This window comes from Atheta coriaria, unplaced genomic scaffold (genome assembly GCF_025399875.1).
Source record: "Atheta coriaria isolate IRGN ID8LTWV9N9 unplaced genomic scaffold, Caltech_Dcor_3.1 hic_scaffold_4_pilon, whole genome shotgun sequence".
Taxonomy (NCBI): domain Eukaryota; kingdom Metazoa; phylum Arthropoda; class Insecta; order Coleoptera; family Staphylinidae; genus Dalotia; species Dalotia coriaria.
Genome location: NW_027045446.1, coordinates 5,488,932 through 5,502,539, shown reverse-complemented (window position 1 = coordinate 5,502,539; position 13,608 = coordinate 5,488,932). Strand labels below are relative to the sequence as shown.

General features: G+C 36.1%; 6 protein-coding genes across 6 annotated transcripts; all 6 read left to right on the top strand.

Moving 5' to 3' along the window:
- Positions 1-309: 309 nt before the first annotated feature.
- LOC135790295 (UDP-glucosyltransferase 2-like) lies at positions 310-2,084 on the top strand. The gene has a single exon (XM_065300485.1). It carries the CDS (start codon positions 439-441, stop codon positions 1,966-1,968), a length of 1,530 nt encoding a protein of 509 aa, XP_065156557.1. The 5' UTR covers positions 310-438; the 3' UTR covers positions 1,969-2,084.
- Positions 2,085-2,557: 473 nt separating this feature from the next.
- Positions 2,558-4,376, top strand: LOC135790934 (UDP-glycosyltransferase UGT5-like). The gene is given in 2 exon segments (XM_065301217.1): positions 2,558-3,263; positions 3,266-4,376. Coding segments are annotated over 2 exon segments (1,575 nt in total). The 5' UTR covers positions 2,558-2,735; the 3' UTR covers positions 4,313-4,376.
- A 354-nt stretch (positions 4,377-4,730) lies between these two features.
- LOC135791155 (UDP-glycosyltransferase UGT5-like) lies at positions 4,731-6,456 on the top strand. Its single transcript, XM_065301465.1, has one exon. The coding sequence runs from the start codon at positions 4,742-4,744 to the stop codon at positions 6,341-6,343; it is 1,602 nt and encodes a 533-aa protein (XP_065157537.1). The 5' UTR covers positions 4,731-4,741; the 3' UTR covers positions 6,344-6,456.
- A 179-nt stretch (positions 6,457-6,635) lies between these two features.
- Positions 6,636-8,398, top strand: LOC135790920 (UDP-glycosyltransferase UGT5-like). Its single transcript, XM_065301204.1, has one exon. The coding sequence runs from the start codon at positions 6,743-6,745 to the stop codon at positions 8,333-8,335; it is 1,593 nt and encodes a 530-aa protein (XP_065157276.1). The 5' UTR covers positions 6,636-6,742; the 3' UTR covers positions 8,336-8,398.
- Positions 8,399-8,821: 423 nt separating this feature from the next.
- Positions 8,822-10,665, top strand: LOC135791042 (UDP-glycosyltransferase UGT5-like). Its single transcript, XM_065301356.1, has 2 exons — positions 8,822-10,480; positions 10,539-10,665. Exons 1-2 carry the CDS (start codon positions 8,910-8,912, stop codon positions 10,663-10,665), a joined length of 1,698 nt encoding a protein of 565 aa, XP_065157428.1. The 5' UTR covers positions 8,822-8,909.
- A 70-nt stretch (positions 10,666-10,735) lies between these two features.
- On the top strand, positions 10,736-12,379 carry LOC135791043 (UDP-glucosyltransferase 2-like). Its single transcript, XM_065301357.1, has one exon. The coding sequence runs from the start codon at positions 10,736-10,738 to the stop codon at positions 12,260-12,262; it is 1,527 nt and encodes a 508-aa protein (XP_065157429.1). The 3' UTR covers positions 12,263-12,379.
- Positions 12,380-13,608: the final 1,229 nt, after the last annotated feature.

The following is a 13,608-nucleotide window of genomic DNA, read 5'->3' as shown; positions in this document are numbered from 1 at the left end:
TAACGTTTGAAATTTAAATTTTCATGTAATCAAATTTAATATTTGTTTTCACCTGAAAACTAATTCAATATTTAAAAACTCTGTGTTTTTAAGCGGAACTAAAATAATTTAGTACTTATGGTATATTTTTAATATTAGATAAACACTTGATAATACAAATTTTTTATTGAACAATAAGGACACATTTTGACAAGTTTCCAGTAAAGGAATTATTTTATGTCCTAGGTAATTATTTCAGTTATAAAATAAATAATTATTTGGGTTTGACACTAATTATTTGCCTTGAAATATTAGTGGCGTTTTCCACTACTAAAAATGTATTGAATCATCAAATACGCTAAATAAATTATTGTACCCGGTAAAAGTTTGCACTCTTTTAAAATCATTGGCACACCATCGTTCAACACACTTGTTCAATATAGAATTCAAAATATAAACATGCGACAATTTCAACTATTTCAACTCGTTCTTCTTTGCATCACAATAAACACAGTGCAATGTGCGAACATTTTAGGAGTATATCCATTTCCGAGCAAATCTCACTGCATTCTAGGACATGCACTTCTAAAAGGATTGGTACAACGTGGACACAATGTGACGATGTTAACAACATATCCTATGGAAAAATCCAGTGAGAATTATACAGAGTTGCTAATGGATGTAAATCTGACCAAGAAAGCTTATGAGCGGGTAATTTCCAACCGTGCCTGGTACAAACCAATTATTGTAAATACCTATAGTGCATTTACAATGATATCGAAAGCGTTGTTTCAAGATCCAGTTGTTCAGCAATTAATCAACTCCACGGACAGTTACGATGTTGTTATTTATTCACATTTAACTCAATTTGCTTTGTTGGGATTATCACACACATTCAATGCATCATCGGTTTTATTCAGTGTGATATCAGCTAATCACATGTTGGCGCACACCATGAACCTACCACAACCAGCGTCTTACGTTCCTAATCTATTTTGCCCTTATGGTGAGACAATGACGTTCTTTCAAAGAATGCATAACTTGGTAATCAATATAGTTGGTTATTTACACCTGAGATTTGTGAATGAGCCAGTAGAAAGGAAACTTTTGGAAGATAACTTTCCTGGAGCACCATCATTGGATGAACTGGTAGGAAACATTCAACTTGTCTTAATAAACTCACATATTACGCTGGATCCTATAAGACCCATCTTTCAAAATACCATCAGTATAGGAGGTTATTACATGGATGACAGGAAGCCTTTGAGTGAAGATGTACAAACATTTTTGGATTCATCAGAACGAGGTGTTATTTATTTCAGTTTTGGTTCAAATGTTAAATATAAACATTTGCCTAAGGATATGGTGAGAAAGTTTATAGCTGCTTTTGAACAAATGCCTTATGATGTTCTTTGGAAAATTGATGTATTTCCTCCTAACATACCATCAAATGTAAAAATTGTTACTTGGGTGTCACAGTTATCCGTTTTGGTACATCCAAATGTGAAAATGTTTATTGCTCATGGTGGGAAAGGTGGCATGAATGAAGCTATCTACTTTGGAGTACCAACTTTATTCTTTCCATTCTACGCGGATCAACAAATGAATGCCAAAGATGCCGTTGCGGCTGGAATTGCTTTAGAACTTGATTTGAATGATTTTACGGAAAATGATCTTATTGCTTCTGCTAATGAATTGATTAGGAACCCGTTCTATAAGAAAAATATAATGCAAAGATCTGATTTGATCAGGAATCAAGGTATGCATCCGTTGGATAAAGCAGAATATTGGATTAATTATGTAGCCAAGAATCCCAATTCAAAATTTATGCAATCTCGGGCAACTAAAATGCCGTGGTATCAAGTTATAATGCTCGATTTATTTGCGGTCTTATTTATCTGTTTCATTTTCATAGGAATTTGTTTATATTTTATATGTTGTAGTGTTATTAGATTTATTATGCAAGGAAATAAGTTTAAGAGAGACTAAAATATAATTCGTATGTAATCATTAGTTTGTACTCAATATTTTACATTGTTGTACATGATCATTAATAAATTATGTTCCATTGAAAACTTAAATAAATTGTACTATTATGCAGACAAGGATTTCTCCATATTTGTATTGGTTCAACATTATTTTTATTTTTAGTTGCTTCCTCACCAAAAAAACGATAAAAATCAATTTGTTTATAATGTATATACTGTAAGCAAGGAATTAATTTAGTACTGTTGATAGCCAGATATTCTAATGTGAGCAAATTGTGCAAGTCCAAGATTTAGTTGCAATAATTTAATTAAGTTCTATTTTATGAATGGAATCACATGGCACATATTAATTTCTGCTACTACATTTTATTGATATACAGTTATAAATACATCTTTGTAGTAAACGCTCACTAATTTGCAAATATTAGATGAAGGTCAATTCATACAAAAACATGCTGACTTTGAAAATTGTTGAATTACGCAGTATGTCAAGTTTGAATCAATTATCTTGCAACTCGTGTACGAGATTAAAAATGTGCTCACACTCCAAACGTAATTATTACCACTATTACCAAACAAACGTATCTTATCTCGTGTAAGTATTGGCGTCCAGAGAGCAAACGCATTGAATACGTGCGGTTTAATATTTATACATGGGCTGTGATGTAAGATTTCATTGCCACACATTTCATCACATGCTGTGATGACTGTCAGTAGCGGTTTAATTCGTTACGATTAGTTTACATTTAAATTCCACTGGTGTTCAAAATGAGGTTGTTAAGTGTTTTATTTCTAAGTGTTGCCATTTTTGGCATTTGTGATGGATCCAAAATTTTGGGAATATTCCCAATGCCCAGCAAAAGTCATTATATACTTGGCGAGGCGTTATTACGAGGTTTGGCGGCAAAAGGACATCAGGTGACTATGATCAGTCCATATACATTGGACAAGCCTATGAAGAACTACAAAGATGTTGTTATCGATGGAATGGTGGAATTGAAGGACGCGAATGCTCACAGGTTTACAAGTTTAAACACAACGATCTTGGAGAAAGCAAACTTGATGTTTGAGTTGTTCCCAGCTATTTACCACACTGCTCACAACAGCACCAATGTTCGTGAGTTTGTCAAAAAAGGTGAAAAATACGACCTGTGTGTTGTGTCGTTCATGATGATGGAATCTATGTTTGGACTTTGCAACGCCGTCCAAGCTACTCCAGTAGGATTCAGTATTGTAGGAATGACATCGTTCCTCAGCTATCATACCAACAACCCCGTGCCATTTTCATACGTGCCTACCCGTTTTTGAGTATAACGGATCAAATGACTTTCATGGAGAGAGTCAAAAATGTCCTCACGTCTTACTTTTTTGAAGGCCTGACGCATTTTGTGTTAATGCCGTACCATCAAAGGTTACTTAGTACATATTACCCCGAGGCACCTAAAATTGAAGAACTAATGGACAATGTGGATCTGTACCTGATGAATTCTCACACCTCGACTGATTCGCCAAAACCTGTATTACCAAATATTATACCAATTGGAGGTTACCATTTGCAAATAATGGATGAAATTCCTAAAAATATAAAGAAAGTATTAGACGAGTCCAAAAGAGGTGTAATTTACTTCAACATGGGTAGTAATGCCAAAAGTGCTGATTTGGACCCTGAAATTAGAAACGCAATACTAAACACATTCTCTAAAGTTGACTATGATGTGGTTTGGAAATTTGAGGCTGATCTACCAAACAAACCCAAAAACGTTCACATTGCCAAATGGTTACCCCAGCGCCCCATTTTGATGCACCCTAATGTCAAAATGTTTATGACTCATGGTGGGCTTGGTGGTACAGTGGAAGCAATTTATGGTGGTGTACCAATGATCTGTATGCCTATGTTTGGAGACCAGGGTAAAAACTGCGCGGAAAGCGCGAAGAACCAATATGCAATTGTTGTAGAACTGTTAGGATTAACAGAAGACAAACTTAAAAATGCCATCAAGGAAATTGCCAACAATCCAGTGTACAAAGAGCAAATTAAGTTAAAATCTGATCTTTATCGGAACCAAGAAATCAATCCTATGGACAAAGCTGTGTATTGGGTAGAACATGTTATCCGACATAAAGGTGCCAAGCATTTGAAATCTAATGCAACTAATATTCCCTGGTATCAGTACTATTTGTTAGATGTTTCTAGTTTTCTTGCTGGTATTGCACTTCTTATTCTTGCTATTGTGTATTTTATCATTAAACTTAATTTGAGAGTATTATGTTGGATTATAAGGAAGATTACAGGAAAAGGAAAATGTGCTAAAATTGATAAAAAACAAAAAATTAAAAAACAATAAACAATGTAAATGATTCTATAAATGTAAAATGGGGATTTATAAATAAATAAATGTAAATTATGAATATATTATCTTTTAATACATCCGGTTACCTAGATCTGTGTGTTGTCAACGACTCAGGGGAAAGAAAATCTTTAAAACCGCTTCATTTAGTGTACTTATGAGAATCATTTGGTCAATACTTACTAAAGTACTTACAATACAATACTTCAACTGGTTGATATGCATTTCCAAGTCAATTATCTACACAATTACCAAACATAATGTATCTTATCTCATCAGCAATAGAGTCCAGAGAGTAAACATGTATAATGCTAACAGTTAAATATTTATATATACGCAATGATGTAGCATTTTTTTATTGCCGCACATTTCATCATATGCAATGATGACTTGCATTAGTTGTTCAACTTATTTCAGTTAGTTTAGATGTTAATTCCATTGGTATTCACAATGAAGTTGTTAAGTGTTTTATTGTTAAGCGTAACAATTTTAGACATATGTCATGGATCCAAAATATTGGCTATATTCGCAACGCCTTGCAAAAGCCATTATATACTTGGGGAAGCGTTACTTCGAGGTTTGGTGACAAAAGGGCATGAGGTGACTATGATCAGTCCATATACATTAGAAAAACCGATGAAGAACTACAATCATGTCGTAATCAATGGAATGGTGGATTTGAAAGAAAAGTATTCTCCAATGTTTACTAATTTAAACATATCGATCTTGGAAAAAGCAAAGTTAATGTATGAAATATTCCCAGCTATTAACCACATAGCTCACAGCAGCTCTAATGTTCGCGAGTTTGTCAGGAAAGGGGAAAAATACGATCTGTGTATTGTATCCTTCATATTGATGGAATCTATATTTGGAATTTGTAATATGGTACAAGCTCCAGCAATAGGATTCAGCGTTATAGGAATGTCTTCATATCTCAGCTATCATACCAACAACCCTGTGCCATTTTCATACGTGCCTACTCCATTTTTGAGTATAACGGATCAAATGACTGTCATGGAGAGAGTCAAAAATGTCCTCACCTCTTACTTCTTTGAAGGACTGACGCATTTCGTGTTGATGCCGTACCATCAAAAATTGCTGAATACATATTACCCACAGTTACCTAAAATAGAAAAATTAATGGACAATGTGGATCTTTATCTGATGAATTCTCACACGTCGACTGATTCACCTAAACCTTTACTACCAAATATTATTCCAATAGGAGGCTTCCACTTGCAAATTATGGACGAAATTCCGAAAGACATTAAAAAAGTACTAGACGAGTCGAAACAGGGTGTTATCTACTTCAATATGGGTAGTAATGCCAAAAGCACTGACTTGGATCCTGAAATTAAAAAGGTACTACTAAACACATTCTCCAAACTTGACTATGATGTGGTTTGGAAATTTGAAGCAGATCTACCAAACAAACCCAACAACGTTCACATTGCAAAATGGTTACCTCAACGACCTATTTTGATGCACCCCAGTGTCAAAATCTTTATGACTCATGGAGGACTTGGCGGAACAGTAGAAGCAATTCACGGTGGAGTACCAATGATCTGTATGCCAGTGTTTGGAGATCAGGGTAAGAACTGCGCAGATAGTGCCCAAAATCAGTATGCAGTAGTTGTGGAACTAATGGGACTCACAGAAGAAAAACTATTAAATGCCATCAAAGAAGTAGCCACTAATCCAGTGTACAAAGAGAAGATTATGTTAAAATCTGATTTATATAGAAAACAAGAGGTCAATCCAATGGACAAAGCTGTATTTTGGGTGGAGCATGTTATTCGGCATAAAGGTGCCAAGCATTTAAAATCTAATGCAACTAATATTCCTTGGTATCAATATTATTTGTTAGATGTAATCAGTTTCCTCGCCGGCGTGTTACTGCTTGTACTGAGCATTGTGTATTTTATTATTAAGCTTAACTTCAAAATATTAAGTTGGTTGATAAAGAAAGTTACAGACCAAAGAAACTGTTCTAGAAATGAATTAAAACAAAAATATAAAAAGCTATAATTGTATTGTTCAAATTAATCAATAAGAAAATAACATATTAATATATAATTTTTTTTTGTAAATTCTACATCAATTCTAGATACAATAAAATTTTTCTTTATCTTGATTCAAAATTCATCTAATGACATGACGGAATTAAATCAATTAACTTCTATAGTTTGGTACGTGGATCATTCACATGGAAAAATCTCGATTATGAAACAAACATATCTTATCTTTTTTGTGCACTATGGTCGCCAATAGAGTAAACTGATGATAAGTAAGTATTCAGTTATATATTTAAACGCACAAACTCATATTTCACATTATATCACATCAAGTGATAGTATTAGTCAGTCTGTGTTATTAAATTTAGACCGCATAAATTACGAGTATAGTGAATAACAGTGTAGATTCAAAATGAAGTTGTTAAGTTTTTTGTGTCTAAGTATTGCACTTCTGGGCATCAGCAATGGATCAAAAATTCTGGGTATATTTCCATTTCCCAGCAAAAGCCACTATATCATTGGAGAAGCATTATTGAGGGGCCTAGCTGAAAGAGGACATGATGTGACAATGATCAGCCCATTTACTCTGGACAAACCCATAAAGAACTACCAAGATGTAGTTATAGATGGAATGTTGGAATTGAAAGAAGCAAGTAGTCCAATGTTTTCAAATATAAACTTATCTTTTATGGAGAGAATGAACATGATGATGAACATGTTTCCGGAAATCTACAGAATCGGTCACAACAGTACAAATGTTCGAAAATTTGTTGAAAAGGGTGAGAAATATGACCTGTGCATTGTGTCTTTTATGATGATGGAATCAATGTATGGAATTTGCCATGCTGTACAAGCTCCTAGCATTGCATTGAGTCTTGTGGGAATGACGCCATTTCTTGGCTATCACACCAATAATCCCACGCCATATTCATATGTGTCAAGTGCATTTTTGGATTCTGGTGACCAAATGAATTTCTTTGATCGAGTCAAGAACGTACTCTCTTCATACTTTTTTGATGGCCTGATGCATTTCTTTTTAATGCCGTATCAACAAAAATTGTTAGATCGATATTATCCAAATGCTCCCAAGATTGAAGAACTCATGGAAAATGTAGATCTTTATTTGATGAATGCCCATACATCCACTGATTCTCCTAAACCTTTGCTGCCCAATATTATACCTATTGGAGGATTCCATCTGGAAATTATGGACAAAATTCCAGAGGATATTCAAAAGTTTTTGGACAAGTCCAAAAGAGGTGTTGTTTACTTCAGTTTGGGCAGCAATGTCAAGAGCTCAGAATTAGATCCGGAAGTACAAAAAACTTTACTAAACACTTTCGCTAAGTTGGATTATGACGTTCTCTATAAATTTGAGAAAGATCTTCCAAACAAACCTAAAAACGTGCATACTGCTAAATGGCTACCACAACGACCAATTTTGCGACATCCCAATATTAAAATGTTTATTACTCATGGAGGACTTGGCGGAACAGTAGAAGCAATTTATGGTGGAATTCCAATGATCTGCATGCCTATATTTGGAGACCAGGCTAAAAACTGTGCTGAGAGCACCCAGAAAGGTTATGCACTAACTCTGGCACTAGCGGAAGTAACTGAGGAAAAGCTTACAAATGCTATAAATGAGATTGCTAACAATCCGACATACAAGCAACAAATAATGTTAAAATCGGACCTGTACCGAAATCAAGAAGTCAATCCAATGGACAAAGCAGCGTTTTGGGTGGAACACGTTATTAGACATAAAGGTGCAAAACATTTGAAATCGAGAGCTAGCAGTATTCCTTGGTATCAGTATTATTTGTTGGATGTAATTAGTTTTCTCTCTGCCATCCTTCTTCTTGTTCTTGGAATTGCGTACTTTATTATAAAACTTAACTTGAAAGCTCTTTGCTGGGTGATAAGGAAAGTGTGTGGCAAAGGCAAATGTAAGAAACCTGAAAAGAAGCAAACTGCTAAGAAACAAAAAGATAAGAAACAATAAAATACTTTTATTATTGTACATACTTATACATGCATTATTAAAAATACATTGTTATCAATATTACTTATGTATAGTTTATTATTTTGCAACCTAATCATGATAAAGCATTATGTAAGTGTTTAATTGTCACCTAGACGTATTTTCCATTCCTATCTTAAAAATACAATATGGTTACGCATACTTTTATCTCAAAACTAGTAAACAAGATTTTAATCGAAGATGACAAACATTTATTCAATCACTCGAATCAATTAAATATGTATTATAAAATTAATTTTGTTTCTTACCAGTCATAAACACTTTACCACTTATATTTTTTAAAAGCCACATAATAATTTAACAAAACATATCTGTAGTACCTTGTGACTAAACACATTAAGTTAAGCACTTGATCACAATTATCAAACACGTACATCTTAACTTTTTATGCTCTATCGTCATCAATATGTCAGACAGATTAGAAATCAACCTTGATATAATTCCACTCTACTTTTTAAACCACATATTATGTCAGTATGTGCGCGACACTATAAGTTAATAAACTTAAATATCATTGTTTCAGCATAAGCCTAAAATGAAGTTATTAATTGTTTTGTGGCTAAGTGTTACCATTTTGGGTATCTGCGATGGATCAAAAATTCTAGGCATATTTCCAGTACCTAGTAAAAGTCACTACATCATTGGAGAAGCATTACTCAGAGGTTTGGCCGAAAAAGGACACGATGTGACTATGATTAGCCCATACACTCTGGATAAGCCAATGAAAAACTACACAGATATAGTAGTCAATGAAGTATTGGAATTGAAAGAAGCTTATGGTCCACAGATGGCGGAATTTAACGCCACGTTTTTCCAAAAAGCAAACTTATCTTATCACCTTTTTCCTGCGATGAATCACGCAATTCACAACAGTTCAAACGTTCGTCAGTTTCTTAAAAAAGGAGAAAAATATGACCTTTGCATTGCGTCCTTCATAATTTCGGAAGCATCATTTGGAATATGCGACTCAGTACAAGCTCCTGCAATTGGAATGAGTCTGGTAGGAATGACACCATTTCTTAGTTATCATACTAATAATCCTACACCATATTCATATGTGCCTAATGGGTTTTTGGGATTAACTGATGAGATGAGTTTTTGGGACAGAGTAAAAAATGTGGCTTCTTCATATTTTATCGAAGCATTGATGCATTTCTTTTTATTACCGTATCAACAAAAGTTGTTAAATACATATTATCCTAATGCACCGACAATTGAAAAATTAATGGATAATGTTGACCTTTATTTAATGAATTCTCATACGTCTACTGATTTTCCTAAACCTTTACTACCAAATATAATTCCAATCGGAGGATTTCACGTACAAATCATGGATAAAATTCCTGAAGACATACAAAACTTTCTCGACAAGTCACAAAAGGGTGTGATTTACTTCAGTATGGGCAGTAATATTAAAGGCGCAGACCTTGATCAAGGAATTAGGAATACCGTACTAAATACTTTTGCTAAATTGGAATATGACGTCCTCTGGAAATTTGAAGAAGATCTTCCAAACAAACCTAAAAACGTTCATATTGCAAAATGGGTCCCACAACGCCCCATCCTAATGCATCCAAATGTTAAAATGTTTATAACTCATGGTGGACTTGGTGGAACAGTGGAAGCTATTCATGGTGGAGTTCCAATGATTTGTATGCCCATGTTTGGAGACCAACCAAAGAACTGTGCGGAGAGTGCTCAGAAGGGTTATGCTATAGTCGTGGATCTGTTGGGAATCACTGAAGAGAAGCTTACAAACGCTATCAAGGAGATTGGAACCAATCCAAGGTACAAGGAGAAAATAATGTTGAAATCTGATCTATATCGGAACCAAGAAATTAATCCAATGGATAAAGCTATATATTGGGTAGAGCATGTTATTAGGCATAAGGGTGCAAAACATTTGAAGTCAAGAGCTAGCAGTATTCCATGGTGTCAATATTATCTATTAGATGTAGCAGGTTTTCTACTGGCCATCTGTCTGATTGGATTATGCATTACTTACTTTATCATTAAACTAAATTTAAAAGTATTATGTTGGATGATGCAAAAAATTAGAGGCACGAAGAAATGTAAGAACTCTGGAAAACACAAAATTAAATCACAGTAATAAACATGTCAATATAAAACACTGTACACATGCAATACACACAATACATTTTAGGTTTAATGTGTTAATAATTCTCTGGTATTTTCCTTCACGTCATTTTAATGAATACTTGAACGTTGATGAAAAACTATGGTTTGAAATTAATGAACTGCATATTTCACTAAAAACCATATTAAATTAACGGCAAAAAGGCAGTAACTTGTCATTCCAAAAGTTAAAACAAGTCATACGTGTTCAGATATTTGTCCATAATGCGCAAATTGTATTTGCTGCTTGTAAGTTTGTGTTTATCACTATCAAAAATTGATTCTGCCAAAATTGTAGCCCTGGTTCCATTTCCATGCAAGAGTCATGCAATCTTGGGCAGCGCATTGCTGCGAGAATTGGCACGTCGCGGACACGAAGTGACCATGATAAGTTCGTTTCCTACAAAGGACAATATGAAAAACTACCGAGACATCTATGTCGATCCAACCGCTGCCCTGGACGCTCACACGGAGACGATCATCAAGGCACCCCGATTCCCGCTGCTCAAAGCAGTTGCTGCGCTTGAGTGCACCACCCGAGTAAGCGACGCTTTCCTATCCGATCCAAGCGTTAAACAGTTTCTCGCTGACGGCGAACGATTTGATTTGGTCGTGAGCCTCGGCAAAGAATCCCTTCTCGGCGTCGGGCATGCGTTGAACGCGTCGACGATTAGATTCAATATGCTTGGAATGCATTCGATTTACGCTGCGTTTACCATGAATCCATTGCCCTCAGCGTACGTGCCACACTTCCTGTTGCCGTACAGCGACGACATGAGCTTCTTCCAGCGCACGCTGAACACAATCATGAATTTGTTCTTTGACGTTTACATAAAATACGTGTGGATTCACACCGAAAATGCCGTCGTGCAGAAACATTTTCCAGGCGCACCGCACTTGACCGAACTGCAACGTGACGTCGATGTGACGTTCGTCAATTCTCACATGGCGATGGAGAATGTCCGCCCTCACATGCCGAATGTAATTCAAATAGGCGGGTTTCATCTGAAGGAAAAAGAAATTTTACCGAAAGACATAAAAACTTTCTTAGACAACGCCACTCAAGGTGTTATTCTGTTCAGCATGGGCTCTAGCATTCGAGCGGAAGTGTTGCAAGACAAATTAAACGAGGCGTTAAAGTGCTTTGCCACGTTGCCGTACCAAATCCTATGGAAGCACGACGAAGACGTGCCAGGACAACCGGACAATGTAAAAACGATAAAATGGCTGCCGCAGAAAGCCGTCCTGAGCCATCCAAATCTCAAGCTTTTTATTACGCACGCCGGCCTGGGCAGCGTGCTGGAGTCGCTTTATTATGCCGTACCGATGATCGCGCTGCCCATCTATCTAGATCAACACAAGAACGCGGCCCAGAGCGTCCGCAACGGGGTCGCAATTCAATTGGATGTGCAGACGCTGACCGCGGATAGATTGCTATGGGCAATTAGGGAGATGACCGCAAATCCGGCGTACGCCAACGAGATCGCTGTTAGATCAGCAGCATTCCGTCATCAGGAAGTCGATCCAATGCAGCGCGCCGTCTATTGGGTCGAACAAGTTATCAAGCATAAAAACGCCAATTACCTCAAGTGCATCGCCAAGGACATGCCCATGTTCCAGTACTATTTGCTCGACGTATTCGGCTTCATATTTTTATTTATTGCTGTTTTTATAGCTGCATTTAGTGTCATCGCTAAAAAGTTATGGCGCTGTTCGAGGGGAATCATAAAAAGAAAAGTTAAACAAACATAAAAATATTAAATTTATAACTTATAAAAAATTATCTTTATTGATTTAAAAAGTTATTACGCATATGCTCTTTGAGTAAATATTTTATTTTTAAAGTTAATAAAAGCCATACGAAAATCATTACTTGCATATTTCTTTAATGAAAAAAATTGAAACAATGGACGTTTATTCACAATAAAAAGAATGAACCAACAAACTTCCAGAGTGAAAATCACTTCGTCATTCAGCATTAAACTTCAAATAACTTTGCGTTTCATTATTAGTGAAATATGTTTTCGTCCCGGCGGGTCACGCGCAGTAGCTGAAGAACTTGACTTGGAAGATTTCGGCGTTTGATGATGGGGCACGAGATGCGACTCGTAGCCTTGTGAAAGTCTCATTAGTGTAGATGATTGATAGACAAAACCGAGATAAAGGAAACTGGAGTTTATGGTTCAACTCAACGCGGATTATATCTGCTGGGAGTTCATTAGAACAAATAAATTGTTTGTGAAAAATTAATCACAAAACATCAGCAAGTTGAAAAGTAGACATTCATTATGTTTGCGTCTGTGGGGGCCAGTGTTGATTAAATTCAAAAAATTAAAAAAAAATTGCGTTTTGCAAAGATTTGTTTCTTTAAATCTGTAAGAAATGAATATTGTACTTTGTTTAAAATTCTAGTATTTTTAGTTTTATCTAGCATTGCAAGTGAAGAACTACATTTACACTTTGCAGCAGAATAAATAATACCCTATCATGCATCAGACAGCCCCACCTCACCACAAACAAGAGCAAAAAGTACATTTGGCTGAAGTTCACAACGAAGAACTTTGACATCACGACACACCACCCAAATTCTCGAAAACAAAACAAGGTGATATATGTATCGAAGGCTTGAAAGCACCGAAAGTTGGAAGCTCTCTTCGACACGTCGGCGAGATACGATGCGAGTGGGTGTCGCTACTGTCTCCTAACACATTTCCCACCCCCAGTCTGCAATCCGATACTAGTCTGATACTAGTGGGTTTAGTGTTGCTGGAAAGTGGTTGTGTCGATAGGTTGAAATAAAGATTCGAATAAACGATGCAGTGAAATGCGTGCGGCAGCAGCCGATGGGGAAAACAACGTATTCATGGCTGCGGTGGGCCCCCACCTCCAGACATGCATCGCGGACACTTTGGCTCTCAGCTCGGCGGCGCGGTGCACCGCAGACAGGATGCGGAGTGAGATGTTTTCCATCGGACTTCCGGACATTGGGGGTGTTACTTCTCCTCCCCAGGCGCCAGCCAGACTCTAGGGAGAAACTTAAGGTAGCTGTTTTTATACTTCCACCCTCCACAACTCACATCCTAGTAGACACTTATATT

Bases quoted from the DNA above. Each gene is read 5' to 3' on its own strand.
- LOC135791043 (XM_065301357.1), top strand. From the start codon at position 10,736: ATGCGCAAATTGTATTTGCTGCTTGTAAGTTTGTGTTTATCACTATCA.
- LOC135790295 (XM_065300485.1), top strand. From the start codon at position 439: ATGCGACAATTTCAACTATTTCAACTCGTTCTTCTTTGCATCACAATA.
- LOC135791155 (XM_065301465.1), top strand. From the start codon at position 4,742: ATGTTAATTCCATTGGTATTCACAATGAAGTTGTTAAGTGTTTTATTG.
- LOC135790920 (XM_065301204.1), top strand. From the start codon at position 6,743: ATGAAGTTGTTAAGTTTTTTGTGTCTAAGTATTGCACTTCTGGGCATC.
- LOC135791042 (XM_065301356.1), top strand. From the start codon at position 8,910: ATGAAGTTATTAATTGTTTTGTGGCTAAGTGTTACCATTTTGGGTATC. The intron at 10,481-10,538 runs GTAATAAACATG...AATACATTTTAG, and splicing joins AAACACAAAATTAAATCACA to GTTTAATGTGTTAATAATTC.